The following is a 27,998-nucleotide window of genomic DNA, read 5'->3' on the forward strand; positions in this document are numbered from 1 at the left end:
TCACCTTTCCAGAAGACAAGTCCACAGTGATATCATGTGTGGGTTCCCATGCCCATCCCCTGCCATATGGAACATTGCCCTCAGTCCCTTGGGAGGGCTCTGCTGGAGGTGGCACTGTTGGGGAGCCAGGGTGGGGAGGACATGAGGAGAGACAGCCAGTGGTGCCAGCTCCCCCTCCTTCTTTACATACACAATAATTTTGGGAATAAATAGTGTAAAAAGGTGATTCTTTTGGCCTTTAGTCCCAGCACAACCTTATCCTGCTGTCAAGGCTGGGACAGTTCTTGGTATTACCTGTCCCTGGGGTGGTGAGAAAGGGAGCTTGTGGTCACCTTCAGAGAGGAAGGCACCCATCCCGTGTCACCTCCTCCAGATCCTGGTGCCGTGGGATGCCTGGGGAGGGCAGGGGACCTGCTCATCCCCCCTGGCATGGAAAGCCACCCAGGAGGCTGATCTTCCCTTGGGAAAGGTGGTTTGAGCACGTGGCATCCCTGCCCAGCGGAGCCGAGCAGCCCCGGGCCAGGTGAGTAACACCTTCTGCCACCTGCCTCGAATACCGAGGGCTGATCTATCACCTGGTGCCAGTGGGAGGAGATGTGCTGCTCCGCTGGCACACAGGGGCCCCTCTCACCACCTCCAAAATGCCTCCTGAGGAGGGTCAGGCCGCCCTCACTGCCACCTTGGGTTTTCTTGAGGGATGCCCAGCACGGGGCAGGGCTGTCCCCGTTCCTGTAGGCGTTATCCTGGAGCCGGAGCAGGGCTGCAGTCACAGACATGCCGATGCTGCTCGCAGCACCCTGCCCGCACGGGCTTGTATAACCTCTTACGTCAGGCAGCGCTGGGCCGCGGCTGAGCCGGCTCCTGCCTCTCTCCCTGCCCATCCTGGCCCGGCACCGCGGCCAGTCCTGGGACACAAAATTCCTGGGTCTCACTGCATCTGCCGGGTGCTCCATGGGCCCCTCTGCCAGCAGCCTTCCCACAGGGGCGCTGGCGAGTGCTGTCACCTGGTCTCTGCTGTGACCCAAGGGTGCTCATTCGCCACCTCAGGACCCTTTGGGGCACAGTCCTGCTTCACATGGAGCAGTGTGTTGTCTGTGAAAGCAACTGGAAAAAAAAAAAAAGAAATAAAGATATTTTTATACTTTTCCCAGGACAGAGGAGAAGGGGCAGGATGTGGCCAGAGCTACTCCCTGACCAGCAGAGGAGATGAGTCCAGCACAGACCATCACAGCCCGACCGGTGCCCATAAAGGCTCCACCTTCCCAGCCGTCCCTGGCCTGCTTTGCAAACCCGACCGGCCGGGTTTCGGGGTACTGGAGGGGTGCCAAAGCACCAGGACAGCAGGGTGAAGGCATTCCCTGGCACCAGAGTAGGCAGGACGCCATGCCAAGAACGGCACCGGCTGCTCACCTCCTCTTCCCACCCCCTGAAACGCGAGCGCAGCCCCTGGGGAGATGCTGTCTGGGGCATCAGTGAGTACCCTCGCGGGCTGCGCAGCCCCTGGGCACGGGTGACCGAGCCCATACCCGGGCTCGCCGACGAGCACCCACTGCTGCCCCTCGGGCATCACTCGCGGGTGTCCGAGCGCCGCAGGGTTTGGTTTGGCGCTGGGTGCTCTTATGTAAGGCAGCGGGAGAGCGCTGGGGATGAGCGCGGCTTTGTAGGTCAAAAAATGGAGGTGCGGGGCAGTTCGGGGGTTGGGCTGGGTCAGCTTGTGAGTCAGTGGCAAAGGAGGGACCGGCGCGGCGGAGGCTTTATTAGCTGGAGAGGGGTGGAGCGAGGCTCCGCAGGCAGGCGAGGAGCCCCGCCGAGGCACCGCATCGACGGAGCGGGGTCTCGCCCTCCCGCCCGGCGCGTCCCCCCACACCCCCGGCCCGCCGGCGATGCGGCCCCGGCCCCGCTCCTCCTCCTCCTCCTCGCCGTGCCCCTGAGGGGCGGCCGAGCCGCTCGCCCCCCGCCGCAGCCCCAAACGCCCACGGCGCAACCAAGAAGGCGGTGATGGAGCAAGGTCAGTGAAACAGGTTTCTCCTCCCGGATCCCTGGAGCAGGCGTCCTTCCCGCGCCGGCTGGGGAGCTGCAGACTTGTTGACAGCGGCTCTCGTTAGCTCGGTTATTGAGCGGGGCCGAGGGCTGGGCTCCCTGCCCCGGAGTAGCGGCTCCGATGGGGTCATGGGTGCCCCGTGCATCTCCCCATCCCTCCCTGGGTGGGCAGCTGTGCTGCTCAGCCTTCCGGGACCCCGCGGGAGCCCCGTGCCCTGGGAGGTCTGCTCCAAAATACCAGTGGGGTTGGGGTGGTTGAAATAAGGGCTGTTTGTGTGGGAGGTCTACAGTGACAGGGACATGGAAGGGTTTGGGGTTGGCATCCCCGGCTGACCCCAGTGCTGTGGCCCGCTGGCATACCTGCTGAGCCACAGAGCCACACTCAGGGGTTGTTTGTGGCTGTGGAGAAGGGCCAGGCTGTGGGTTTATCACAGCAGAGGTAAAAGGCAGCACCAGGCCAGCTGCCAGGATCTGTCTTCTACCCTGTTCAGGCCTTTTGGTTCCCAAATTCCCGCAGGTTCCTCTGCATTTGTCACCATCACTGCCCACAGCTGATGGCACCAAACTCCAGGGACAGGGGAAGCCTGGCCATCCCTGCCATGGGCACATTTCCAAAACACAGCCAGAGGGCATCCCGGGGGGATGAGTGTGGGCGAGGGTCCCCACAGCTAGTGCCCAGTTTTGCTGGGACACAGCTGTCCCAGCACAGTTTTGCTGCTTTGTGGCAGTGAGATAGTGGGTGGTAACAAAGGGATGTTGTGGCAGACAGGTCCATCCCCGGCGCCTCCTGCGAGGGCAGAGCCTGTCCTTGGGCCAGAGCAGCGTGGTGTTGAGCCTGCTGCTACCTCTGCCCAGGCACTGGTGGCTACAGGCTCACCCGAGAGGGGACAGGACCCTTGGGAAATCCACCTGTGCTTGTGTAGGACTTACTGTCTGGGTTTAGGTGTTTTCTGGGCTGGATGCCCTCCTGGCAGCCCGGCACTTGCTGCTCCAGCCGGTGCAGTTCCATGGTGGGTCAGGTAGTCCAGCCTTCACCCATGTGTCTCCTCTGGTGATGGCTGCTCCCATCAGGTCCCCCCAGGACCTCCTGGGCTCTGCTGGCTTCATAGAGCACTGATGTGTTAGAGGTTGGTGTCCTGCAGCAGGAAAATATAGCTGTTGTCAAAGTGCATCCTGAAAGGAGACAGAGATCAGTCAGCAGGAGCAGCTTGAAGTTGTCCCTGTCACTCCAAAAAAGTGAGAGATAATGATGAAAACTGCCCTAGAACTCAGGCTGGCATTGCAGGGCTCTCCATGAGTGGGGTCCCCAGTACCAGAGGGCAGGTACTGCTGCACCACATGCAGTGACGGGCACTGACCTGGCCCCCACGCCAGCCGAGGGTCCCACAGCTTCCTCTGTGCCTTTGCCACCCAGCTTTCTCCCACCAAAGCATCCAGGACAGGATGTACAGGGCATCAATCCTGCAGTGCCAGTGTTTGCCCCAGCAGAGCATATGGTCCCATTTAGTGGTGCTACCAAGGAGCTGGTGTCAGTATTGTCCCAGCTACTGAGAGTTTCCCACTCACCATTCCCCCTGGGACCCACGTGCCCCTGCTGATCTGATCTGTCACCCCTGGAACTGCTGAGCTGATCCCTTGTTCACATAGGGGATGCTGTGGTGCTGGGGTATCTGGCTGCTCAGTACCATCACCCCAGCATGTGGAGTGGCACAGAGCCAGCTCCATCACTGGGCTTGATTCAAGTCCTCCCAAAACGACTTCCTGGTTTCAGTTTCCCTCCAGCTTCAGCATTTCCATGAGCAGTGCTGGGCACAACCCCATCCTCACTGCTGTTTTCAGGGCTGTGCCAGAGCAAGCCAGGTGTTTGGGTGTCATGGGGGACCAGGGACGTTCAGCAGCTGGGGATGATGATGATCTGGATAATGACCTGGAATGATCAGGCAGTGCCTGTGCTCAGAATAGACTTGTTCCCAGCAGCACTGTCAGTGTTCAGTGGGATGAATCCAGACAGATGGGTCTGGGGTACCAGTGATGCCCCACACCTTGCTCTGCCCTGGCTCCCCCCTGGGATGCTCAGTGCCATCTGCAGATGTGTCCCTGTGCTCTTTGTTGGGAGCAAGCTGGGGCAATGGATAACAGGACAATGGCTACCAGAGAGTTCGCTCCAGCCCTGAGGAAACTGATGGCAGAATTCGTGGCATTGCTTGACATTTTACTCCTATTTTTGAATTGCATTAAGCAAATGTAGAAAATTATTCGCCCTGTTAATACCTAAAGCCAGAATTAAAATAAAATGAGCCTCCACCTCTCCTGCTTTCCCAGCCCGCCAAGCAGCGCTCTCACAGACACGCTGATCTGTGTCCATGCTGCTGCCTTTTGGGGTACTTTGTTTTTGGGAAAAGCCATGGAGGGTCCCAAAAGCAGTTTCAAGATGAGGTGCTGCATCCATACCAGGCTGTACTGGTGGCACATCCAGCCCTGTACTGGGCTGCTGGGGGACACTGTGCAAGGCACAGCAAAGCCAGGCCATGCCAGGGGTGCCACATGCACCTTTCCCCTCACTCCTGTCCTGGCCCTCCACTTTCCTACAGCCATGTGTTACTTAGCTGCTGGGCCAGGAAATGAATGCCTGATGGGATGGGCAGGAAATAGTACAGCAAGTGGGGTACAATGGCCTGCACTGGCCTGGCAGGTCCTGGACCCCAGCATCACCCTCCAGTGTGGGCACTGTGGCTATCACCAGCTCCAGGCAAGGCTGGGAAAGAGGAGCGTCAGGCAGGGCTGAGGACTAGGTGCTCCAGCCCAAGGGACATTCCTCCCCCTGGTCCCTTCTGCCTGTAGGACCTACCTGGTGTCCTGTGGGTGATGTCCTTACTCGGTTCCCATGCCAGTTCCACGTGACATGGCGGAGCACACGTGCCATCCCAGGGGAGCAGCCAGTAATCACCATGCCACCATCAGCCTGGGGAAGCAGCTGTGTCCTCATGGGCCAGATGTGGTACCCAGCAGCCAAGCAGGAATGCTGCAATGCTCACTTGATGCCTGCAAACCTGCATCTCCAGCAGAACCACCGTACAACCTTGGACATCCCCAAAACATTCCCTGCCTTCTCCCTCCTCCAGACTGTGGTCTGGAGGTCCAGCCAGCTCCTAAGGATGGGGAGATAAAAGCATCTGAGTGATAATGAGTGCCAATGCCTCCATCCTTGCAGCAGCTGCCAGAAAATAAAGGCATGGCCTGTGACTCAGTATCACTTCTGAGTGATGCTCAAAGTTGAGGAGCTGGGGATGTCTGGCCGAGGATAGGGTGTCCATGCAGTGGTTACACTGCTGGCACAGTCCCTTGGCCTTGCTCTGCTCCCTACACACCACCTCCTGCACCATTGGGAACAGGGAAATACCTGTGTAAGCTAAACCAGGGACTGGTTTTACTGGGAAGCCCCATTTAACACAGGCACAGGACAGTTTGGCATTTGTGGCTTGGGGTGTTAAGGGATGAGCATCCCAAGGATCACGCATTCCCTGATGGGGAGATGCTGCCATCCACTGCCACAGTGCCCACAGGACCTGCCCCGTGTCTGACTGCTCGGGTGCCACGGGCAGGGACAAGGGATGGTGTTTGCTAACTGGCAGCAGCGGGTCGGGGAAACCTGTGGCCTGGCTGGGTTTCTGTTTGGCAGGGTATTTAAGGGTGTTCTCCAGGGTGTGCCAGCCCTGGCCTCCACCCTGCTTTCACAAGCACCCTCTCCAAAAGGAGCTTGTTGTTCTCGGTTGTGGAGTGTAATGAGCACCATGAAATTTCCCGGGGAAGTTGGGCTGTCAGTGGGCAGAGCAGGGATGGGGCCACCTCTGCTGAGAACCTGGGGACAGACGTGTCCCCTCCTCATGCCCAGGGCAAGAGGAGCCCGGCTCCATCATGAGCCCAGTCCAGCAACCCAGCTGGACAGGGGAATTTGGAAAACAGGAAACATCTCTTTGGCCAGGGCTTTGAATGTTGTGTCCTGCAAGGGCTGTGGCCCTACACTTTGTGGGAAACAACCTGGTTGGAAACCAAGGACCAAACCTAAAAACAAGGAATATGCATGAGCTCCAAATGCAGGTATTTGCTCTGGGGCTGCTGGTGCCTCTGACAGCCATCCCCATGCACACAGACATCCTCCTCACCTCACCTGGGGCAGCCATGGGCCTGAGCCCATCTCTTGGGCTCTGCCAGGCTGTGTTGGTGCCACAGCTCAGCTTTGGTCTCTCCCTGCATCTTGGAGGTGACCACGTTGGTCTCAGGACTTGGTGATCCTAAGTGGCATTTTTGGGCTTGGTCTTACCTGTGCAGGAAAATGTCCTGCATTCAGGTATTGTCATGGCACCAAAACCTTTCACTGGCTCTTTGAGGGAAAGACAAGTTGGAAGAAAGGATCTTTGCCAGCATCAGCAACTGCTTGGGTGCTTCTAAGAAAAAAAGTAAAGTTAGGGAGTGTGCAAACCCCAGCTGCCTGGCAGCCCCCAAATATCCACCACTGCCCAGTGCCTGGCCCACAAAAGGCTCTGATGGGTGCCAAGCCAATAGATCCACTTGCCTCTGTCATCTGCTGGGATAAACTGGTCCCCATTGCACTGGGGTGACAGCAGTGTGAGCCACAGCACATTTTTCCCCTCCTATGTCCAGCACAGACCCAAAGGCACCATTCAGACCTGGGGAAACTGAGGCTGGGAGCTGGTTCATGGTGGGCAGCTGGTGCTCTGCCAGTCTTCAGAGCAGGGACAGAGGGGTTGGGTGTAGTCACACATGTGCATGAGGAAGAGGGCGAATGTAGCAATCGTAACCTCACCTGAAAATTGGCCTTTATAGTACAGGTCCTGCTTGCAGCCGGACTTGGTGGCAGTCCTTGTCTCCCGGTGGGCTGTGGGTCCTATCCGGCTCTCCCAGACCTGGTCCCGGCAGAGGGAGCTGTGACATCAGCCAAGCCACAGCCCTCCCTGCAGGACAGCAGTCCCGGGCTTTGGAGAGGGACCAAAGAAAACAGTGCCGGGGCCGCAGCGCTGCGCAGCCCTCATGGAAAACTCGCAGACTCAGCACATCTGATCGCTCCCCCTTTTGCCTGGAAATCGAGCCAAGAGTTATGCAGAAGTTGTAATTTAAAATGTAAATGCACTGTTAGCTCTAAAATGACTTTAAAAGCTAATCAGTTTGCATCTGCGCAGAAAGATCTCAGACCCTCAGTGCAGTGGTGGTGTTTTGCTGATGCCGGAGCACCTCTGTGTGCAGTGGCACAAGGCTGGGACCCTACGCCTCTCCTAATGGGGCTTCAGCCACTCAGGGGGCAGTAGGGCAGAGAAACACCTCGCAAAGAGTATTTCTAACTTGCAAAGAGTAATTTTCCTCCCCTACACCCACACATCCAGGGCAAGCACAGGCAGGGAGCAGCACAGCTTCACACCAAACAAATCCCCATCCTCCAAGCAGCAAACCACAGCCTCCACATCTCCAAAGGGACAAGCATGGTCCAGATCCCAGCCTGACCCAGGATGAGCATAAAGAGGTCATTCCTTATCGTCTACATACCTGAGATAAGGTTGATGAGCAGCACCAGTAACAACTTGCAGCATTTCTCTGATCTGGCAGTTTGCATCACAGCCTGAACAGGCACATTCCCAGCATCCCATGGCAAGGGGCCATGAGGATATGTCCAGGTCCCCATCCCACTGCTGCACCCCAGAAACACTTGTGCCACCCAGGAGCCATCCATAGATCACATATGGAAGATGGTGCAGTGGAGCTGGGAGCTGAGGGCTCAGAGTGTGCAATGGTCAGCAAGATCATGATGGGTGTGTGGGAACACCTAACACTGTGGTTCAGAGCGGTACTTTGAGCATTGATGCATCAGGGATGCTTGGAGGAGACTCTGGGCTGCAGCCTGGTGTTATGCTTGGCCCTGGGAAGAACCTTGAGGCAAAAGTCAAGGTTTTTCACACACAAACTGCTGACACAGCTCAGTGCCCTGGAGAGATGGGACAGAAACGTTGCATCTGTGAAAGAGACATTTGACCACTAGACAGCAGCTATCAACATGTTGAAACCACCATTTCATTTCAGATTGTTGCCCTCAAGACAGCACAGACCAGACTCAGAGGTGCTGAGCACCTGCTGGCTGAAGTCAGGCTTGGTATGTCTCAAGCTGAACAGCCCCACACCACAGTAATGAGAACTCCCTTACAAAAACACAGCACCAAACAAGGTGATGCTTCTCACCAAACAAGAACCAGGAGAGAGAACAGAACTCCCCATCCCTCTGTTCCTCAAGCCCAAACCCCAAAACAACCACGTGCTCAAGAAAGAATAGATTGTAATTATTTATTCTGGGTCGCTTTGAAAATATCACGTTATCTCCTTCCATTCATGGCTTCGTGTGGTCTCACAGCCTGTGACAGCAGTGTCCCAGCCAGCTGTGCAGGTCACTTCTTCCTCCAGTGGGGGGGAGACCATGGTCCCTTCAAGGTTGGCAGGTTGGTGCTGCCTGGTCCGATCTCAGCAGTCGTCCCTCTGTACCAGGTACCGCTCGGGAGCATCGCACAGACAGGGGACAGAGCAAGGGAGCAGTCCAGCAGGACTGGTGGGGATGGCTGTAGCTTTCAGCTGCCCCAGGAAGGGAGTCTCTGGCTTGTGTTTTCTGGCAACTTAGAACTGGGTTTGTTTCTCGAGCATTTAAAAAAAAAAAAAAAAAAAAGATGCTGATGCTATCTGCAAAGGGAAAGAGAAAAATCTATAAGCACCCAGAGGATCCAAGACCAAGCTGTACTGAAAGCCTGTAAAAGCAGCACACAGATATCTGAAGGCTGGGCAGCCCAAACAACACAGTGGATTACTGTGTCAGTGGACGTGGGGACACCCACACCAATGCCTTCCCTCACTTCTGTTCAGGCACACGGTCCTTCAGCCCAACCCAACCAAACCCTGGAAACACCATAAAAGAGCAACAACTCCAACCCAGATAGGCAGTCTCCAGAGGTCTGAGTAAGATCTCAAGCATTTGGGGAAGGATTCCCAATGCCACCGGGCACGGCCGTCAGCCTGCTCCCACCGGGAACTGCGGTTGATTTCCTAATGTCTTCAAAAGGTGAAGAGTCAGGACAAACCTGAGTGTGGTTGAAAATCTCAGCTACAGGGACAGAGAAGCATCAGACCACAGAGCAGTCAGCATTCATACCAGTTATGAAATGAAACAAGGGCTTCACATCCTGCCCAGTCACATTAGGGCTGTTGAGTAACGAGCTAACGCTATTGCCACCTCTCCAAACTCTCATCCTTTCCACACGAGCAGGAATTTGCCCACACACAGAAGTGCTGAGGTTACCTGGACTCCTACTCTTCCAAGCAGGTTGAAAACAAGACCTTACATTATCCACATCTCTACCTGCTGAAGGGTTTAACCGCTCAGAGACCCCATCTCCTACTTACAGTTCAGTGTCTACAATGACATCTGGCTTCTCCAGAGTTTGTCGTCTCCTCTGGATGGCATCCACAATCTTTTTCCTGGGGCCCAGTGGGATATTGATACTCTTCAGGTCATTGTCTGAACATAGCATGAGGGCCTCCAAGTCAATCTTTTCCTTCTTCAGGATGGAGATGAACTCAAACATGTGCAGGGAAGCCAGAAAAGTCTCCAAGGGGCTGGTGTCTGGTTCGTCATCGTCGTCCAAGCCCAGCTCCACCTCATCCCAGGGCAGCTCCTCCGCGTTCCTCTCCTGCAGGCTGTTGGCACTGCCAATGCTGTCGTTGAGACTTGGCGAGCGCTGCAGGCGGCTCCGCAGTTTGACGCCCATCCCGTCTGTGTTGTCTTCTCCCAGCGTGCCCCCGTCCTCCCGGCCGATCCCGAAAAGCCCACTGCTGACGTAGTTGCGCCGGAACACCATGGTGCCCAGCCCGGGGCGGTTGAACAGGGACTCGTGGCCAGAGTCGGTGCTGACTTCTGAGTGGGCCGAGTCCATGTGCAAGCCCGGGTCACTTATGGCACGGGAGACAGTGTCTTCATCCGTGAGGAACATGTCTCTGATGTTACGGCGAGTCCACTCCTTGGGGCTGGCGTACGTGCCCTGCTTCACAAACATGACGTCGTTGCCCAGCTGCAGGCCGGACAGAGACCTCACGCTCTTCCTCCCATCCTCGTAGATCTTGAATGTCCCATCCATCTGCTTCTTCTTCTCTAGTTTCTTCTGTATTTTCGTCTTTCCCTTGGCTGTGCCGTGGATGGTGGCTTGTGAGTATGGCAGGGAGGTCACCATAGACATGTGCTGGAACTTCTTGCTTAAGGTGCTGCTTGAATAGCTGGAAAAGCTCATGGTGTCTGAATTATCCGACATCTCCTTTCTGTACCGTTTCTCCATCCTTTCGTGGTGCTTCTTCTGCAGCTTCACACAGTCCTTAATCCTCCTCTCCGCGTCCCGAAAGGCCTTGTCCTTCAGTTTGCTCACCAGCTTGGGGTTGAGGCTGCTCTGCTTGGCAGCAATAGAGTCCAGGTACCGCACACACTCCATGTGCCCCTTCATGGCTGCCATGTCCAGCGGGGTGTGGTAGTCATTGTCCAGGCACCAGATGTTGGCCCCAAAGGAGATGAGGAAGGAAAGGCAGTTCAGGTGGCCGTTGGCTGCTGCCAGGTGGAGAGGGGTGTTCCCCCAGATGTCACATTTGTCTGGATCACCCCTAGACAGTAAGAAAAACAACCAGTTAGCATTCGGGCACAGCTGACAGACTCTGCTGGGATATTCCCAGCTGTGCAGGGGCAAGTCAGTACCATGAAGTGCTGACTCCTTGAAATGTGAAGCTGCACTCTTCTGACCCCCACAGCTTAATTTTAAAGGGGTCTTCTGGAGGGTTGTACCACTGACATGGAATCATTTTGCCTGACATGCAAATCTGTGGCAATTCCCATGACCTGAATTTAGGTTGCAGGAAAAATATGCTCCTGCATTAAAACAACTTTTGGAGGGAGGCAAGACAGCTCCTGAATAGCCCAGAACTGAAATGTGGGGCTGATTCCAGCTCAGGCCTTAAGCTTGTTATAAAATATCAGAGCTCAAATGTCCCTTTAAATTCTAGTCAGATTCTATCTTCAGATCTTGGCTTCATTCACATTCTGCAGAGGGGTCTCCCAAAATGGCTCTCTGTACCCCACATCCTGGGTGGGACACCTTGGGGTCCCACCGTCACAGTAGCACCACCGTGAGACTCCTCAGCAATGGTTCTGAAACCCATCACCTGCTACACCTTCCCACCCTCCTGTTCCTTGGTGCCTGGGGAAATCTGGGGCTCAAGGGGCCCATTGGCAGTAGAAAATAAGAGTGAATTTGCTGGCATTGGCCTTGGCATGGGGATTTTTTTGGGGATTTTGCTGTTCTGTGCTTGGTCTCGGTGCACGGCTTGGAGCACATTGGTATTAGCACATCCTGAGAATCCAGTTTCAGAGAAAGTAGAGATTAGGTTTCTGCACTCCTCAAGAGCTGGGCACTTAACTACTGCCATTAGCATCTCTTCTCACACTATGCCAGCCCCTGCCTCAGCAAGCTGCTGACAGGACACGACCGCTTGCCCACGTCTCCTGCCTGCCGTGACAGGACGGACACAAACCTGGGATTCAAGGGAAGTCTCTCCTCCTGACATTCCTCTGTATTTGTGTTGGGGTGAAACAAGAGATAGTTCACACCCCTGCTGGCACCAGCCTTCTCCTGAGCATGTGCTAATGATATGCAGCCAGCAGCAGTATCTGTCAACAAGGCACTCTCCCTCCGTGCACATGGATAAGGGAAAGCCTTTTATTAAGGCTCTGCAGCTCCTCCACCCTCAAAAGCTACTCCTGTGGGCAGCAGGGCCCTGGCAGAGCTCTGGGTCAGCAGAGCTCCTGCTCATTTCTGTGCCACCCTTTTGATGAGCTCCAGAGGAAATGAGCACTGTTTCTCCACCACAGAGACCTCAGCTCCAATCCATGGTGACACCAGGAGTGCAGAAGGCAAATCATAGAATATTTAGTGTTGGAAGTGACCCACAAGGATCATCAAAGTCCAGCTCCTGAAATGCACACTTGAGACCTTCAGCCTGTGTTACTTAACTCCTTGCTGCTTTAGAATCTGTGTCAACAAGAGCTGGGAGCAGCAGAGGCCAGAAACCTCTTCCAAATACCACGTGCTCTGTGCCATGGCTTGTCTCACTTCAAAGGATCTGAAAACTACTCCAGAAGAAGAACAGAAGATCGCAGGAGCAGAGGGACCTCTTTCCCCTGCTGCTTTGCACCTTCTTCACTGGTGCCAACACACAAGCCCCAGGAACAGCCTTATTCAGCACAATCACCCCCACACTGAAGGCAGGGACCCCATTGCCCACCTGGGACCCTGCTGTCCAGGGAACAGCAGAGCCAGAGCAGAGCCATCCAGCCGGTGTAATACCAAGCTGAAAATCCTCAGGCTGTTCAGAAGTGTCCAGAGGTTAAACTGGAGATTATTTGGACCCAGAGCATGAGCTTCCTGCCTGTATTCCCTGAGAGCTGCTACAAGGTGCACTCAGCTTTCCCTGTGGGAACATGAGCAGTAACTCCACCATCCACATGTTTTCACAACATTTACAGAAACTTAGTAAGTACAACCTTGAGCCCTCTGGCAAATTCAGCAAGTTGGTCAAAAGGTTCAGAACTGTGTAAGGGCCAAAAAGACCCACAAACCCTGCAGGACTTCTGTAGCCAGAGCCTTTGACACCTCTCATAGAAGCAGAGAAAGGCTTCAAAGATGGGTGATGAGGAGGAGGGCAGGAGATCACAGGGTTGAGGAGCCATGAAGCCAAAAAAGGAGAGGAAGGAGCTGCCAGTGCTCCAGCAATGCTGAGTTTCAAGGAGTGGTAACTCCCCAGTCCTTGCCTCTACCCTCGTAGTGACATGTCCAGGCTGGGAAATGCATGGGGAGGATAAATATTTGATGAATTGCAAGAGAGGAGTAAATTATTGATGGAGCTGGATTTAAAGAGCCAGTGAAACTGGAACTGCTGGTGCTGGCAGTGGGACTGGAGCGCGTGAAGGGCTGTTGGTTTGTTTATATGTGCTCTGAGTGGGCCTGACATGTGGGCAGGTGAGCCAGGGCACCACGAGGGTCCCGACATGTACTTGGACTCATGATGTGGACAGTGACTGAGCAGTGGACTCACTGCAAATAGTTTTGCTCCTCAAGCCAAGTGTGTGGATGCTCAAACTGTAAAATGCACCTTGGAGCCTATTCTTGTGTCTGTCCAGTTCAGGGTTCAGAGAGAAAATCCAGGCAGGTCTTGGGGGATTCGTATTTGAAGGTCTACTTTCCTCAGAGAGTAAGTGAGGGGAAAGAGCAGCAAAACCAGCTTTCTTTGGACATTTCCTGTGTCTATAAACAAGAGTATTAGAGCAAAAATTAGTTATCTCAGGGCCTTTGCCCTATAAATGTCTGCCGCAGGCGCTAAAAATGCATCAGAAGGAAAGAAGAATGGTGACTTGCAAAGTAGGGATGTTTGATCCAGTCAGATAATAAACATGAGGCCCTCCCTCTGGCAGGTGTCTGTCTGAGCAAAACTTCACCTCCGGGGCGCTGCACATGAGGAGATGCTGACTGCAGGGTCCACTAAGTGGGAACGTATTTTAATAACAGGTGTAAAGTGTAGCACTTCTCGACTTCAAGGCGTTTTCGAGTGCTGAGTCAACTGTAATAATCATTATTAAAAACACTGTTAATTGGGCCCCTTAGGTGGACGTGTGCATCTCCTGAGTCACTGCGTTTGCACCATGACATGCACGCTCACTCCCTTCCTGCCGGTTTTCCCCCTCCACTTCTCCCATGGGATCCCAATTAGCCGGGGAATCCAGTGGCACTTACATATGTTCTTCCCTGGCTGCGTGTGTGGAGTTCCTCCAATAGCAATGAGCTGGCTCACCCTTGGCTCATGGGTGTGTGTGAGGAATGGGGCCGTGGGACCGGGAGCCAGCTGGTAGCAGCGTGTCTCTGGCTCCCATAAAATGTTTTTAGATAGAGGAAGAGGGGGGAAAAAAGTAATTTGTGGCTTGAGGAACAATCCTCACTACTTTCAGCCCAGCAAGTCAAGGCAATGACCCAAGCAAGGCATAGAAATGAGCAGAAAAGATGCAGAGCTTTGGGTTCTGTATCCCAAGTTTTGCCCAGGTGGTGGTAGGTCAAGAATTCAGCTATTCCCTAAGTTCAGATCCCCAAAAATCCACCACAGATGAGGGTCATCTCAGGACTCTCTGCCTCTTGTCCCAGCAAACAGCCAGGCTGGCAGTAACTGTGACTGGTGATTGTTAGTGCTGTGGCAGTGCCCGGGGGCACGTCTGCTGGCTCAGCATCATGCCCAGGGCTCACCCTCACTGCCAGCAGACAGCTCAGGTGCCGGAAGCAGTGGAGCTGCAAGAATGCTCCACCCTGCTCCTTCACCTTCCTGGCTGGTCATTGCCCAGGGGAAGGTCCCCACCAACACAGACACGCCGCTCCAGCCCTGTGGTGTGCAGAGGATGCACATCACCTTCACGTGCCTTGCTGCAACCTCCGCTGCAATCCTACCCCAGCCGGGGTGACGGGATGCCCTGGAGCAGCCTGGCTGATGTCAGGAGCCACTGTCACCCCCAGCCCACAGCTGAGCCACTCGTCCCCTCTGCCACTGACATCCAAAGCATCCCTGACCCCCATCTTTGTAAGAAGGGAGACTGAGGAGCACCTCTGCAAAGGAATGCTGGGTGGTAAAGCTGAGTGTGGACCTGCAGACACATCCTCACCTCTCCTGTGGTCAAATCCAAAGTCCTGGTTGTTCCCCTTCAAGGCCCCCAGAACTGCAGCTAACTGGAGCTGGGCTGGTGCCCGCCACTGCCCTGGCAGGTCATAACGAACCACGCTGAAGAATTACTGCCTCTGAAAAGCTGCAGTGCTAAATGCCAGCTAGCCTGCTTCTTCCCAGCCATCATGTTAATTGAGTTTGTTTTTCTTGCTGGAGCCCAGCCAGGAGGAAGAAAAAGGCTTTTTGTGTGGCAAACAAGAAGGATGAGCCGCTGCTGATCCCTCTGTCCCAAAGCCTCCCTCCATCCCCTTGCAAAGGGGGCACAGAGGCACAGACACATCACCAGCTGCTATGGACAGAGCAATAAGCTGCTTCATTACCCTTTCCCTGTGCATTGAGGCAACAAGTTTTACTCAAGGATCTATCAACTGATTTATTATATTTTCTTTGCCCCTCTCCATTTCAGCCCAACACCACAATCTGCTGAACACAGCATATGGATGAGTCTCCTCCACTGATGACAGAACCTAGGTAACCTCAAGTGTCCATCAGCCTGGCGTGACCATCAGAGCCATGATTTTGGCCCCATTAGCCCCCTCCCACAGCCCTTCTTTCTCTGGCTGCCTCTGGACACCCTCACTAGGACATTTCATAACAGCCTGGCCCCAGCACTCAATCTCCCAGCTTGTTTGGGCACAGGTACCATTGCCCAGTTCTGGCAAGGAGATTTTGGTGTTTCTTAATGCCCTGGGACTCTCCCATCACTCTCTGTACTTTGACATCCTCCTGGAACCCAGCTGGAGGCTCACCAGCCTCCTCAGACCCTGAAGCTGCTTCCCACCTCATTCCTGCATGGAGCCAGTCCAAATCCCAAGCCTCCATTCCATACCATGGTCCCACACTCCCCTGCCTCGCAGTGAAGGGCTCTCTGTACCAAAGGAGGAATATTTTCGCTGCAGAGGCCAGAGAGAAATTCCCTGACATTTTTGGATACTGAGGAATCCTTCCTCTTGCCTCCTGGTTGTGATAGTAACATATACAACACAGCATTACATTTCATCTCATCTCTGAACAAGACTCGAACACCGTGGCACATCCTCCTATGCACTGAGGGCAGAAAATTACAGGGTTCTGCTCTCAGGCTCTCCTGGGTCCTGCGCAATTTCACCTCTCTGGCACCCCTGTCCCCAGGCTGGGGCTTTCCCACCTCTCCTGCTCCAGGAAGCAGGGACATGCCTGCCTCCATGCCGAGCACTTTACTGGTCTGTGTGTGGCCCTGGGCAAGGATCTGACACATGGAGATGAATGCACGGATACAAACACATCCTGCAGTCCCACAGCTGCATACTTTGCTACACTATCCATCATGTAAAGGGCACTGGGCTTTTGCCAGGCTATTTTCCTTGTCAGGAACAAATGTATATTAGGCTGTTAATTAAACAGCAGCCAAGCTGCACTCAGACACGACTGAGCCCACAAGGACCTTTTAATCCAATGTGGAGTTATAAAAGGGACCATGAAAAAGCAGCCCTTGGGCTTTGTGGGGTGGCAGAAACTGCTAGCTTGGATGGGGTTGACAGGGCAGGCAATGGTGCTGCAGGGTGCCCTGTGATGTAGGTGAGCAATATAAGGGGATACAGTGATATAAAGAGATTACAAAGTCAGTCTGAACGGCTTTGCCTTTCTGGACGAGTGTTCATTCACAGCATGGGCCTTTCAGATCAACTTTTTGGCCATCAAAGAGTCTTTGGAACCATTTCTACTTCAGGATCTCATGCCCAGAGCTCTCCTGCCCTTGTCTCTCTGTCCCTGGATGGTAATTCCCCTCCCAGCAGGATCTCAAGGAAAGTTTCTGCTGGGCACAATCTCTCCTGGGAGGTGCACAGTGAGCCACACAGCCCCCACCCAGGGAAGCATCACAGGACTCTCAGCCCAGGACCATCTTGGAATGCTCCACTCAGAGCGATGTCTTTCTCTGTCCCTTCTGGACTCGGAAATAATCTTTTCCTGACCACACTCCTATTGCATCAGGTGCTCAAGGACTTCTCAAAACAACTCTATACACAGCCTTTCTGACCCCAGGATCTGAGAGGAAATGCTTTATAACTCAAGGACAGCAATGGGTGGAGGAGCTCTGCCTTTAAGTGCATCTGGGGAGCTGGCTGAAGGTTTTGCACAAAAAAACCAGAGTTTCAGGAAATGCTGAGAGCTCAGGAACAGGCACAGTGGAGATGTGAATGACCAAATACAAGAGCTGCTAACACAGGCCACATTGGACGCAGAAAGTCCCTGCATGGGAGCTGACAGCCCCACCAAGCCCTGGCCCAACATGGAGAAGCAAAGCCCTTCCCAGGATGCACGATGAACATCCAGGCTGCTGCTGACCTCCCTCAGCACTATTCCTCAATATTAGAAACACATGAATCAAAATCAGCACTGCCACCAGTCTCTCAGCCTTGGGTGCCTTTAGGTAAGGTGCTCAGAAAAGCTACCAGAGTGGATGGAAGCGCTGGCATGTGTGACCTCAGGGTTTGGTAAGAACAGGAGGGCCATGTACTGCTCAAGAGTAGTTCCCCTAACACCAAGGTGTAAATCCTACCAGTCTGACAAGTCTCCTCAGTCCCACTCCCTCCTCTCCACCACATCCACTCTTACAGAGCCAGAAACCCCAAGATTTAGCAGCCGAGGGTGAGGTACAGAGAGACACACCAGCATTGAGCAACTCCTCTGGGAGAGACTGGGCCTAAAGAAATCTGCTCTTGGAAAACCTGCCCCTGAATTTCCTGGGCTCCATGTGCACAACAGGCTGCCCAGGGGTCACATACTGAGACCTTGCTTCGGGTAAAACCGACAAGGGTCACCCACTGCCAGCAGGCACTGCACACATTCTTGGGACAGAAGGAGCAGTTATTCTCTCTGCCCCCTCACTTAAAAGGGCTTTTTTCATGTCAGTGCCCCGATGTGCTTATGTTTATAGGACGTGTAAAGGACCATGAAGCACTTGTAGGGGGGACCCATCCTCACCCGGGGAGCTGCAAACAGGGCTGGGGGCAGGAGTGGTTATAGGGTCAGAGGAGCTGGGAAAACAGAGAGCGATTATCAGGAGCACTGGATTAGACTCAAAGCACCACAAGCAGAGAAAAATAACGGTGGGGAGGACAGGAGCAGGGGTGTTATGGACAGAATGCATCGGTTTTGGAGCACGCTGACCTGCGAGCAGGGAAGGGGGAAAGATGGGGGTCCCAGCTATTCCACCCCCCAGACCAGCACCGTGCACTCACCCACACTCACCCTCTGCTGACAATGAGGCGCAGGGCGTCCAGGTTGCCGTGGTAGGCAGCCCATAGGGTCGGGGTCATGCCATCCTCGTCCGGAGAGTTCAGGTCCTTCTTGGTGGCTTCCTTCAGCAGATCCAGGTAGCCGTCCCGGGCGGCCCGGTGGTACTGGTCATTCATGGTGCGGAGCGGTCCCCGGGCGAGCACATGGGTGCCCAGGGGGGTTCAGGGGACGGGCATGGGTGTGAGGCAGGGGGAGCTGCCAGGAGGGCCCCGCTCGCCTCGGACAGCTCCGCAGTACCAGGACACCTGAGAAGTCCCGGCCGGCGAGGCAGGAGCTGTTCCAAGCTCAGCCAGCCAGGCTCTACAGCGCTTCCCCTGGGTCCTAAACATCCTCCGGCCCCGACGGCTCTTTGTAACACACACCAGCTCCACGGCACATTAAAAGCTCCAATTAAGCAGCATCACTGGGTCTGGCTCTGCCCAGAACTTGGGCACAGGGTCACACAGTGACAACTCGCCAGGTCTGCACGTCCCCAAAGCAGAGCAGGCTGCCAGAAAGGCTCATAGGTTATATCCTGCCTGATACCCCTCCATGCCCCTCTCCATAACTACCCCATCTCAAGGGAGGGGCAGCAGCAGCCATAGGAGGAGGAGTGGGTCTGTATCTATCTATCTATCTATCTATCTATCTATCTATCTATCTATCCATATATAAAGCCCTAGTGCCACTAGGAAGATAACAGCAGAGCCAGTCACTATCCCTGTCCCCCTTCTACCCTGCCTATACCCACAGAATTTTGCTTCCCAGGGAATTGCACAACAAACTGCACAACAGGAATCCTTGATAAACCGAAGAAATTTGTATAGGCTGGGAAAATCCCCTTCCTCACCCTGTTTTCCTCTCTGGAGACTAAAACAACAGCAAGCCCACTCCCATCCGTAATTCGGTGCTTCACTGTGAGTGCATGGGGGTGCAGTGTCTGGCCTCTGGTGTCTTTTATGCTGACACAGAATTCCTGGCTGGGTGAGACCCTCGGGGAACTGGACAACCCCAGGCAATGCCTCCAGCGCAGTATTCCCGGGCCCCGGGCACCCTCTGCTGTCGGGAAAGATCGAGGCAAGCCTGGATGTTGACCAAAGCACAGAGTTGTCCCAGCACATTGCACTCAAGGGTGAATCGGTGAATTGTATCCCCTGGGACATGCTGTTGTGGGGGAGCAATTTCCTGCTGCTCTCTTATTCATTTTGCCTCTCGTGTTGTGGCTCTGGGAATGGGAGATCTCCAGGGCTGGAAAAAAATGCTCCAGGACAGGAGGGTGGCCCTAAAGCAGTTCCAGGTGCACCCACACAAGCTGCAGTGGTTAACCCTTGGGTGACAGACACGGAGTGACTGTTCTGGTTGCCTGGAGACACCTGTAAGTGCCCCAGGCAGGGTCTGCTGCTCCCCACAGGGTTTGCTCACCTTGGCAGGTTTGCTTGTGCCAGCTCAGCCTCCCCGGGCGAGTCCTGATGGATGTAGTAGCCACGGAGGTATTTGTCGCCGGGATCCTTCCAGGTGAAAAAGCAGCACAGTAACGTCTGCAATTCATTACCGAGGTTATTTAATGATTCTTGTGTTATTATTAATTAAGTTTGTTCTGCTGGTGTCGTGAAACGAGTGTTCTAAGGTCGATGCCGGGGGGGGGGGGGGGACTGGGAGCATTGCCCGAGGCAGTAAACACTCTTTCCTCTGTTACTGGCTGTTAAGGACAAAAGAGAGAGGATAAACCAGTGCGTTTAGCCCGAGGGGCCTCTGAACCTCTGCCTTCTGCAAAACATCATTATCTACTCAGTTTTACTTCAGGGAGGTCTGGGCTTCCCCTGGGAGAGGCTACAGATTGAGGAAAGTTCAACCGCTCATCCCGAAAGGAAGCCCTAAGAATCAGCAGGGCAGACCCAGTGCTGGTGGCAGCCGGCTGGTGGCAGCACGGGAGGGATTCATGGAGATCTGATCCTGAGCTCTCCTTCACCATCCCACACAGCTCAGTTTGGTGCTGTCCCTGCAGTGCTCAAAGGAGCGCGGTGGTGAGCAGGCGGGAACAGGACTGAGAAAACACACAGCAAACAGCCTCTGTGCTGGGCCCTAGAGGGGGAAAGCAGTAGGGACATCTCCAAAAGAGGCATTTTCAGGGATTAAAACTCCTCCCCATCCACTGAGAACTGCCCTGGGTCCCCCCATCTCCTCCACGAAACATAAGCTGGGGAGAAAGAGACCCTGAGCAGAAGCTCTCACCTCACCTGGCAAAAGCTTGAATCCCATCTGCACTGTGGTTTATAACATGACTTCCTTCTTGGAAGGAGAGGAGTTAAGCTCCTGAGAAAGGGCCAGAGAAAGGTGGTCCCACCCTGAAAAATCAAAGGCAGTGCGTCAGCAAAGTCGAAGAACACGAATTACGGTCCCCAAATCCTGCCCTGCTCTAGTGCTCAGCCTTCCTCATTGTTGCCATCATGGGTGGGAAAGGATTACATAACCCTTGGCACTGAACAGATGCAAATGCATATTTCTTCCTTTTTCCTCAAAAAACGCTCCAGGCCTAGAGTAGATTGATTTGAACAAGACAGGGTGAGGCATAATATTTATTGTGCTCAGTTAAGCAGAAAGCCAAGCACCACATCATCAGCAAAGATAAGTTCGTCATCTAAACCATCTTCTCTCAAGGGAAGAGATCTCATGGATGCAGGGAGATGGGTTTGATGGGGTGGCTTTGCTCTCTGGTGACCCTGACCCTGCGGCCGAGCGGTCCATGCCATGCTTAGCAGTGTTGTCAACTCATGCTCTCATTGGGTAAATAACCCTTATCTCCTCGTCTTTGTCCAGCTTCCCCAAAATCAGCTATTGCACAAAATGCATCACATGAGTTTCTCTGAGAAGCCCACGAAGCCCTGCTGTCAGCTCCAGACATGGTATAAATCACGGAGACATCCCAACGGGTATATATTCTTCGACTGACCAAGCTGCAGCTACAGGGAAATTTCTCAGCCTGGCAAGAGCAGAGATTTGGATCCCAGGCAGCAAAACAAACAGGTTGGTGAAATGGCTTTGTTTCAGCCTTTTCATTGAGAGTCAATGAACTTCTAAACTTGGCAAGGGCAAGGGGCTTTAGAGGGTGTGACAGCAGAGAGAGTTCACACTCTTCTTGCAGGAGCTGGTAAAAATTATGATGTGATGGTCCAAAGATTCTGGGGTTTCTTACCTTTTTCTTGGCCTGTTCTTCAGCCAGGAAGTATAACAACTTCTTGGAATGTCTAGTATTTGGCATTTAGAAATCAAAACCACACTGGCCATTTGCCCCAGGATATTTGATCCCGTGAGCACTTTTTGGTGCTTTTCCAGTATCTTGCATCAATAAACACGTAAATGTGATATGTGACCAATTAGAAACGCTTTGCTAAACTGACCTGGGATCTCCCCGAGCAAAAGCATCTTAAGCAACAGCAGCCTTCAGGCAACCAGGAAAGGAAAGGTTGAGAATGAGCTCATCCCTTGTCTTGCCGTCCCCGTCTCAGCTTTCCCTGTTCCTCTGATACGTCCTCTCCTCCTCATCACATGTCCTGCTTTGGTCCAGCCCTGGACTGTTCCAAATGAAGTGGCACCTCTTATTCATGGGACTCTCCTCCCAACAGCATTGACCCTCAGACAGAGCATTGGCTGAACCATGACCGAAGAGCCCAGGCGGAAGGACAGTGAGACCGGACACCCCAACTCCAGCATGGGCTGCGGACACAAGGACGACAAAGCCAGCCTGGCTTTGAGCCAGATAGCATCTTTCAGCCACCAGGCGCCCTCCACTCCTGCCTCCAAGGAAGTGTGGAAGAAGGGTGGCCGCATGTTCTCCATCCTGCTGGCCGTGCACTTGGCCCTGCTGGCCTGCACACTGGTGAGCAGCGGGGCCTTTGAGAAGATCGCTGTGCACGACTACGATGTGTTCTTCCTGCTGACTGTCATGATGCTGATAGTCATCATATGGATCATCTTCTACCTCGCTGGCACCTCCCGGTGCCCAGGTGCCATCCTGTGCAAGGACTCCCACGCTGGGCCCATCTGGCTGAGAGGTAGGAGTTCTCAGGGGCTGGGGTTGGAGGGGAGGTACAGGGTGGAGAGCTCATGAGAGCATCAGTTATTACAAGGGAAGCAGCAACCATGTGGGCACAGCCTCCTCCTGCTCTGGGGCATGGCACCATGCCCTGCTTCAGGTCAGCTCCTGCTCCCTCCACTGGATTCACTGCCAGGTCTCCCCATATCCACAAGGGCTCTTGGTAATTTACACCAGGATCCTTCCCAGCCTAAGATGCTTCTCAGCTTTTGCCAGAGCTGTTAACCCCAGAGTACAGGGTTGATTGAAAATCCCATTCCAGCCAAAATTATTGTACGATTCTGTTGGTGCCATGATAATTCAGGTGCTGGGAAAGGAGAAACAGTGGTAGAAGCAAAACCCCTCCATGACAACAGTTCCTCATCTTCCTCTCATCTATCTGCATTAGCCCATGTGTTCACACATCTGTCCAACCACAGATATTTTTGTTCCTCAACAGGAGGCCTGATTCTATTTGCCATTTTCAGCCTTGTCATGGATGTGTTCAAGATAGGATATTACTCGAGCTTCTACAGCTGCCTGTCTGCAATCAAAATCATCTACCCCATCGTGCAGGCAATATTCGTGGTCGTCCAGGTGAGATGGTTCTGCTCAGTCTCAGGGAGGGGTAGAGAGACACAGGCACCAGTGGAAGAGCTCTGATCTCATGAACATAGTTCAACTGCCCCCACAGCAAATGCAGAGGCTTAACTCAGCCCCATCCAGCCCACATCTTCTCCCTCCCTGGCGCAACTCACTTTAAGGCATTGATTTAAATTTGTTCCTGTCCTGTGACATTCTGGCTTGTCACAAACTCTAAGCAGCCCCCATCCAGCCAGGTCTCCTTTTCCATGAAGAACAGAGGAGGAGAAGGACAGTCAGGGCAGGGGTTGCCTTGCAGTTTGAGGTCCTGCACAGAGGACCACCTGCTCTGGCACAGTGCCAAGGAGGGAAGAGGTCAGACAGGGACAATTTAGACAGGAACAGGGAGTGGCCATGGGCAAACAATGGCAGTGTGAGCAAAGAAAGAACATTCAGCAAACTGCCAGGATTATGGGCTCCTAGGCTGGGCCCAGATGGACACAAGCAAAAAAGGCTCCTCTCTCAGGATGATGTGCTTTGCTTTCTTGTTTCGTTGGAAATAACTCCTTTTCTTGCCCCTGCCAGACGTACTTCCTGTGGGTCTCTGCCAAAGACTGCATCCACGTGCACCTGAATGTTACCAGGTGAGCACTGCTGCTCTTTGAACCCCACTGGCCCAGGAGATCTGAACCACCACAAACTTTCTCTCTCACACAGCTAAGATGCAACAAGGAGATAATCTCATCTCTGTTAATGCTGCCCAAAACTAAACCTGATCAGTGGCTCCAGCTGGCCTTAGATCCCAGCTCAAACAGTTGAGGTTAATGACCTGTGGATATATCAGGGTTGGGATTCAGTTCAAGAATACAAGCATTACTCAAAGCAGATTAAATAAATAATTATCATTAAATAAAGTTATTCATGGCTGACTTTTGCTGCCCTGGAAAAGATAATGATTCAGTGGGCAAGCCTCAGGCTAAAATAAGATCTAGTCCACTTTTGCAAGATTGGAGACCAATCCAGATCTATTAATTCACTATTGAGAAGCCCTTCTAAAACCAGCAACAGGAACCAGGCTTTGCAAATTCTCATGGATAAAAAGTAGGAAGAGAGGAGAGTGAGGGCAGCAAAGCAAGGGTCAGGATGGGAGCAACATGGCCTAGAGTCACTGCTTTAATCTCAGGAACCTTCTCCTCCTTCTGCAGGTGTGGCTTGATGCTGACGCTGACTACAAACCTGGCGGTGTGGATGTCAGCAGTGACAGACGAGTCTGTTCACAAAGCACATTCAAAGCTGAAGAAAAACATGACAGAGGAACTCTTCAGGTGGTTCCTGAGAGGTAATCTGGCCATTTGTGAAGTCACCTGGTCCAGGGAGGGAGCCAGTGAGGTAGAATTGTTCAGCAAGTCAGGTTTTATCCCTTTTTGGAGGGTCTGTCTAGAGCTGGAGGTGCCTTTGGCAGAGCTGCTATGTTAAAAGCCAGGTCTGGATGTTCACTTCTTAACCTGTATCACAGAGGAGTCAGAAAGGTGGAAGACCCTGTATAAATGGGGTGGCAATGAAGAAGGGAAGGGGGAAAAAAAGGGAGATTTAACCTGCCAATTAAATTCTTAAAAAAGAACATGGGCACCAGAAAGCTGAGGTTGAAGTGTCTCATTTTCAAAGTGGTCACAATATTCTTTTGTCATTGGTCTTGTTTTTCACTGACCCTGAGCATCCAGCTCTTCAGGGCTGCTAATGAGTGTTGCCTCCTTGTTTTAATTCCACTACATCTGTCTGCTTTTATCTTGTTTCAGTGGGAATGAGAAGTAGCTCAGTTGACCAATGCAATTGCAACAGCCAAATCTGCCAGATCTTCAAGAACGGCTACTTTTGGCTGTACCCCTTTAACATTGAGTACAGTCTCTTTGCCTCTGCCATGGTCTATGTCATGTGGAAGAACGTTGGACGCTTCATAGACCACCACTCCCACCACATTCAACGCCTGAAGTTCAGGCTCTTCCGAAGGACCTTCTTTGTAGGCATCATGTTGGGCCTCATCATTCTGGTGAGTGGTCTGGGAGTCCTCATTCTTTATGAGGTGCAGGTAAACTCCAACACTGAGTCCAGCAAGAAGAGCCAAGCACTCACCATGTACTACATCTTCAACATCGTTTGTCTGAGCCTGATGTCCCTTGTCTGCATCGGTGGCTCTGTCATCTACCGCTTTGACAAGAGGGACATGGACCGGCACAAGAACCCCACTAGGACCCTGGACGTGGCCCTGCTGATGGGGGCAGCCCTGGGGCAATACGCCATTTCCTACTACTCCATTGTGGCCATCGTGGCCAGCACACCAAGGGACGCTATCAGCGCGCTCAACCTCACCTACGCCCTCCTGATGATCGCCCAGCACACCTTCCAGAACATCTTCATCATCGAAGGCCTCCACCGGCAGCCCCCCAAGGAAGACTACAAGCATGACTCCCACCAGAAGGATCTCTACGGGCTCACCTTTGTCAACATCAACGCAGTGTCCCTCCGAGTGCCCGACACTGGCAGCACCTTGGCCCCTGGCGCTGCCTCTGGCACTGAAGCCGTGTGTCCTTCTGAGCTCGTGCGGTCCCTCACCGCCCCCAGGGAGATGAACTGGAGGAGGAAGTTCTTGAGGGAGATCTCAATGTTCCTCCTACTGAGCAATGTCATAGTGAGTACATGCAGAGAGAAGGGTTTGTAGGGGGGAGGAAGAGGGGAGCAAGCACAAGGGAGAAGGGTCTGTGAAGGAAAGGATGTGCCTCATGGAAAAACAGTCCTTTCTGTGCCTCTGCTGTAGAGAGAGCACACTTAGTTATATTTATGGGTCGTCATTCCTTTGTCCCCTAAAAGAAGAGCAACTCCCCTGAAGTTAAGACATTTTAGGCTACACCAATAGACCTGTTAGTTATGGCCAGAATGTCAGACACAAGAGGTGGGTACAAGAGAAGAATCAGTTTCAGTATTTTTACTATGTATCAGTGGATATGTAGAATAGCTTATTGAAAGCAATAAAATACGTTAAGCCCTTCCCTTCACCCCCAGAGAAAGGATGTAAAGTGACAAATACCTGGGGTGAAATCTTGGTTTTCCTGAGGAATGGCAGCGCATCTCTTCTCAAAACTCAGGCTTAGGAGCCCAGCCGCTGATCCCAGTTGCTGTGAAGATAAACTGGTCACTGACAACCTCAGCTGGGGTTTCATGAGCAGTCAGGGGACTGCAGTTTCCTGCCAAAGGAATGTAGGATTACAGCTGCATCTCCAAAGAAGCCAAGCACATTATTTCTCTAGGCACCAAGTCCCCAGCTAGTCAGTCACATCCTGTCCTCACACTGATTTCACAAAGAAACTCACAGAGGATGAGCTGACAACCCCCATGCAAGCAGGCACACGTGCTGGCTGGGCTTCTGAGCCAAACATGCTGGCCTGAAGAGACCAAGCTGGTCCCAGCTCAGCCTTTCCCACATTTGTTCCATCCACGGAGCTGGCACAGGCCAGGTCCATGCTAACACACCACACACTCAAGTTCTTACCCAGTGAGTGCTTCAGCCCGTGGTCCAAGCCTGTCTCTGAGCGTGAATCAAAACTGGTCTTAGGGTACAGCACTAGACTGTACTTGATCTTAATGCAGGGACTGGCTCCTGGCCCAGGCCCTGTGCTCGGAAGGTCGCTCCTTTCCCACCCCTGGGTAGCTGTGGTTGCAGGTGCTTTGCTGTGCCTCACACATTTCTCACCGTGGTGTTATTCCCGTTTCCTCCAACAGCTCTGGATCATGCCAGCATTTGGTGCCCGGCCACAGTTTGACAATGACACAGAACTGAACTTCTATGGCGATTCCATGTGGCCGGCCATCGTGGACATTTGCCTGCCCTTTGGAATCTTCTACCGAATGCACGCAGTGGCCAGTTTGCTGGAGGTCTACATCGTGTCCTAAAGAACTCCCTCGCAAGGAAGGCGAGATCCTCCTCAAGCAACCCACCTTCTTCCTACCCCAGGGCTGGGAGACTGCCCAGATGTCCCGAGGGGTCTCCAGCAGTGTTGGGGCATTTATGAACTGTCAGTGAAGATCATCCAAACATAGTCCAGATTTTATTTTTGCTACTTGTGTGTGGATGTGCCTGTGTGTGTCTGAAGTTCTTAAAACTTAAAACAGATAAAAAAAGGAAGGTGTCCAAAGCAGGATCATGATGATTAACCTTGGTTCATGCAGAGACTCACCTTCCTTTGTAAAGTCTGTTCACTCCATGCCACTGATGAACTCTCCAGAGGGGTGCTCATCACTCTTGGGCAGTTAGATCCTGCCTGTGCACAGAGATCCAGAGGGTACGAGAGGCTGACACAGGCCTGGAAGGCACAGAAAGGGAAAGCACTTCATCTTCTGGTACGGCCAGTCGGAAACCACTCCCCTGCAGAGATGTGAAAAACAAACTGGTGACCACCAAAGGCTTTGGGAATCATTTTAATCTTTCCTCTCTGTATCGCCCGTGGATACGGGCCCTCTTGACCCTTCCCTGTACCAGTCCCTGCTGTTTTCCTTCCTCTCCAGGGAGGCATCACTGCAGCCTCCTCTTCTTAAGGAGAGCTGTGTGTGTGGTCCTGGGCTGGCCCTGATATGGGATTGCTCTAGCACACTTTCTTTCTCAGCTTTCCTGAATCAGGGCTCAATAATCATAAAGATGATGTGGGCAATACAGTCTGGGGGATGATAAAGAGATTTTTTTTTCTCTCTCTCTCTTTTTTTTTTAAATAGATAATGATTTTTTTAAAAATATGAACATTTTTGTACGCACAGTTATTTATTGATTTTCACTGTAACACTGAACTCCTGAAGGGACCCTACAACACAGAAAGCAATGCAATGCCATGGCCAATTTGATCTTCCATGCCCTGAAGGGATGCTGGTGCTTTGAGGCTGTGAGCACAGCCCAGCACCCAGACCCTGGGGCCCTGACACAGGTTCCTGGGTGCCTGCAGCCCTCCAAGAACCACTGTATGATTGAGGGGGCTTTCAGAGCAGGAATCCTGGGCTGCAGAAAGTTGAAATGGGCCCCTCTGCTGTACGCAGCGTCCAAGAAGAGCCTCAGAAAACCCACGCTGCCAGGTCAGGAGGGTGATGCCAAAATGGCACAGCTGAGCTCTGTCTGCACCCTGAGACATGAGGGTTTAACTGTTCCAATAAAGGGTTTATTGTT

General features: G+C 53.1%; 2 protein-coding genes across 5 annotated transcripts; one reads left to right on the plus strand and one right to left on the minus strand.

Annotated features, from left to right (window-relative positions):
• Positions 1 to 8,436: 8,436 nt before the first annotated feature.
• Positions 8,437 to 18,375, minus strand: USH1G (USH1 protein network component sans). 2 transcript variants are annotated; one of them, XM_027654555.1, is made up of 3 exons: positions 18,115 to 18,375; positions 9,493 to 10,734; positions 8,437 to 8,775 (listed from the first exon to the last, which is right to left on the minus strand). In XM_027654555.1, exons 1-3 carry the CDS (start codon positions 18,276 to 18,278, stop codon positions 8,772 to 8,774), a joined length of 1,410 nt encoding a protein of 469 aa, XP_027510356.1. In that variant the 5' UTR covers positions 18,279 to 18,375; the 3' UTR covers positions 8,437 to 8,771. The 2 variants fall into 2 exon arrangements, with proteins under 2 accessions (XP_027510356.1, XP_027510355.1); XM_027654554.1 differs by lacking the exon at positions 8,437 to 8,775 and having other exon boundaries at positions 9,342 to 10,734.
• Positions 18,376 to 21,765: 3,390 nt separating this feature from the next.
• On the plus strand, positions 21,766 to 27,010 carry OTOP2 (otopetrin 2). 3 transcript variants are annotated; one of them, XM_027654577.1, is made up of 6 exons: positions 21,766 to 22,193; positions 22,674 to 22,810; positions 23,381 to 23,439; positions 24,001 to 24,179; positions 24,592 to 25,481; positions 26,570 to 27,010. In XM_027654577.1, the coding sequence occupies exons 1-6, from the start codon at positions 21,797 to 21,799 to the stop codon at positions 26,738 to 26,740; spliced, it is 1,833 nt and encodes a 610-aa protein (XP_027510378.1). In that variant the 5' UTR covers positions 21,766 to 21,796; the 3' UTR covers positions 26,741 to 27,010. The 3 variants fall into 3 exon arrangements, with proteins under 3 accessions (XP_027510378.1, XP_027510379.1, XP_027510380.1); XM_027654578.1 differs by having other exon boundaries at positions 24,001 to 24,134; XM_027654579.1 differs by having other exon boundaries at positions 24,001 to 24,107; positions 24,553 to 25,481.
• The last annotated feature ends 988 nt before the right edge of the window (positions 27,011 to 27,998 follow it).

This window comes from Corapipo altera, unplaced genomic scaffold (genome assembly GCF_003945725.1).
Source record: "Corapipo altera isolate COAL_440 unplaced genomic scaffold, ASM394572v1 343, whole genome shotgun sequence".
In the NCBI taxonomy this organism is placed as follows: Eukaryota; Metazoa; Chordata; class Aves; order Passeriformes; family Pipridae; genus Corapipo; species Corapipo altera.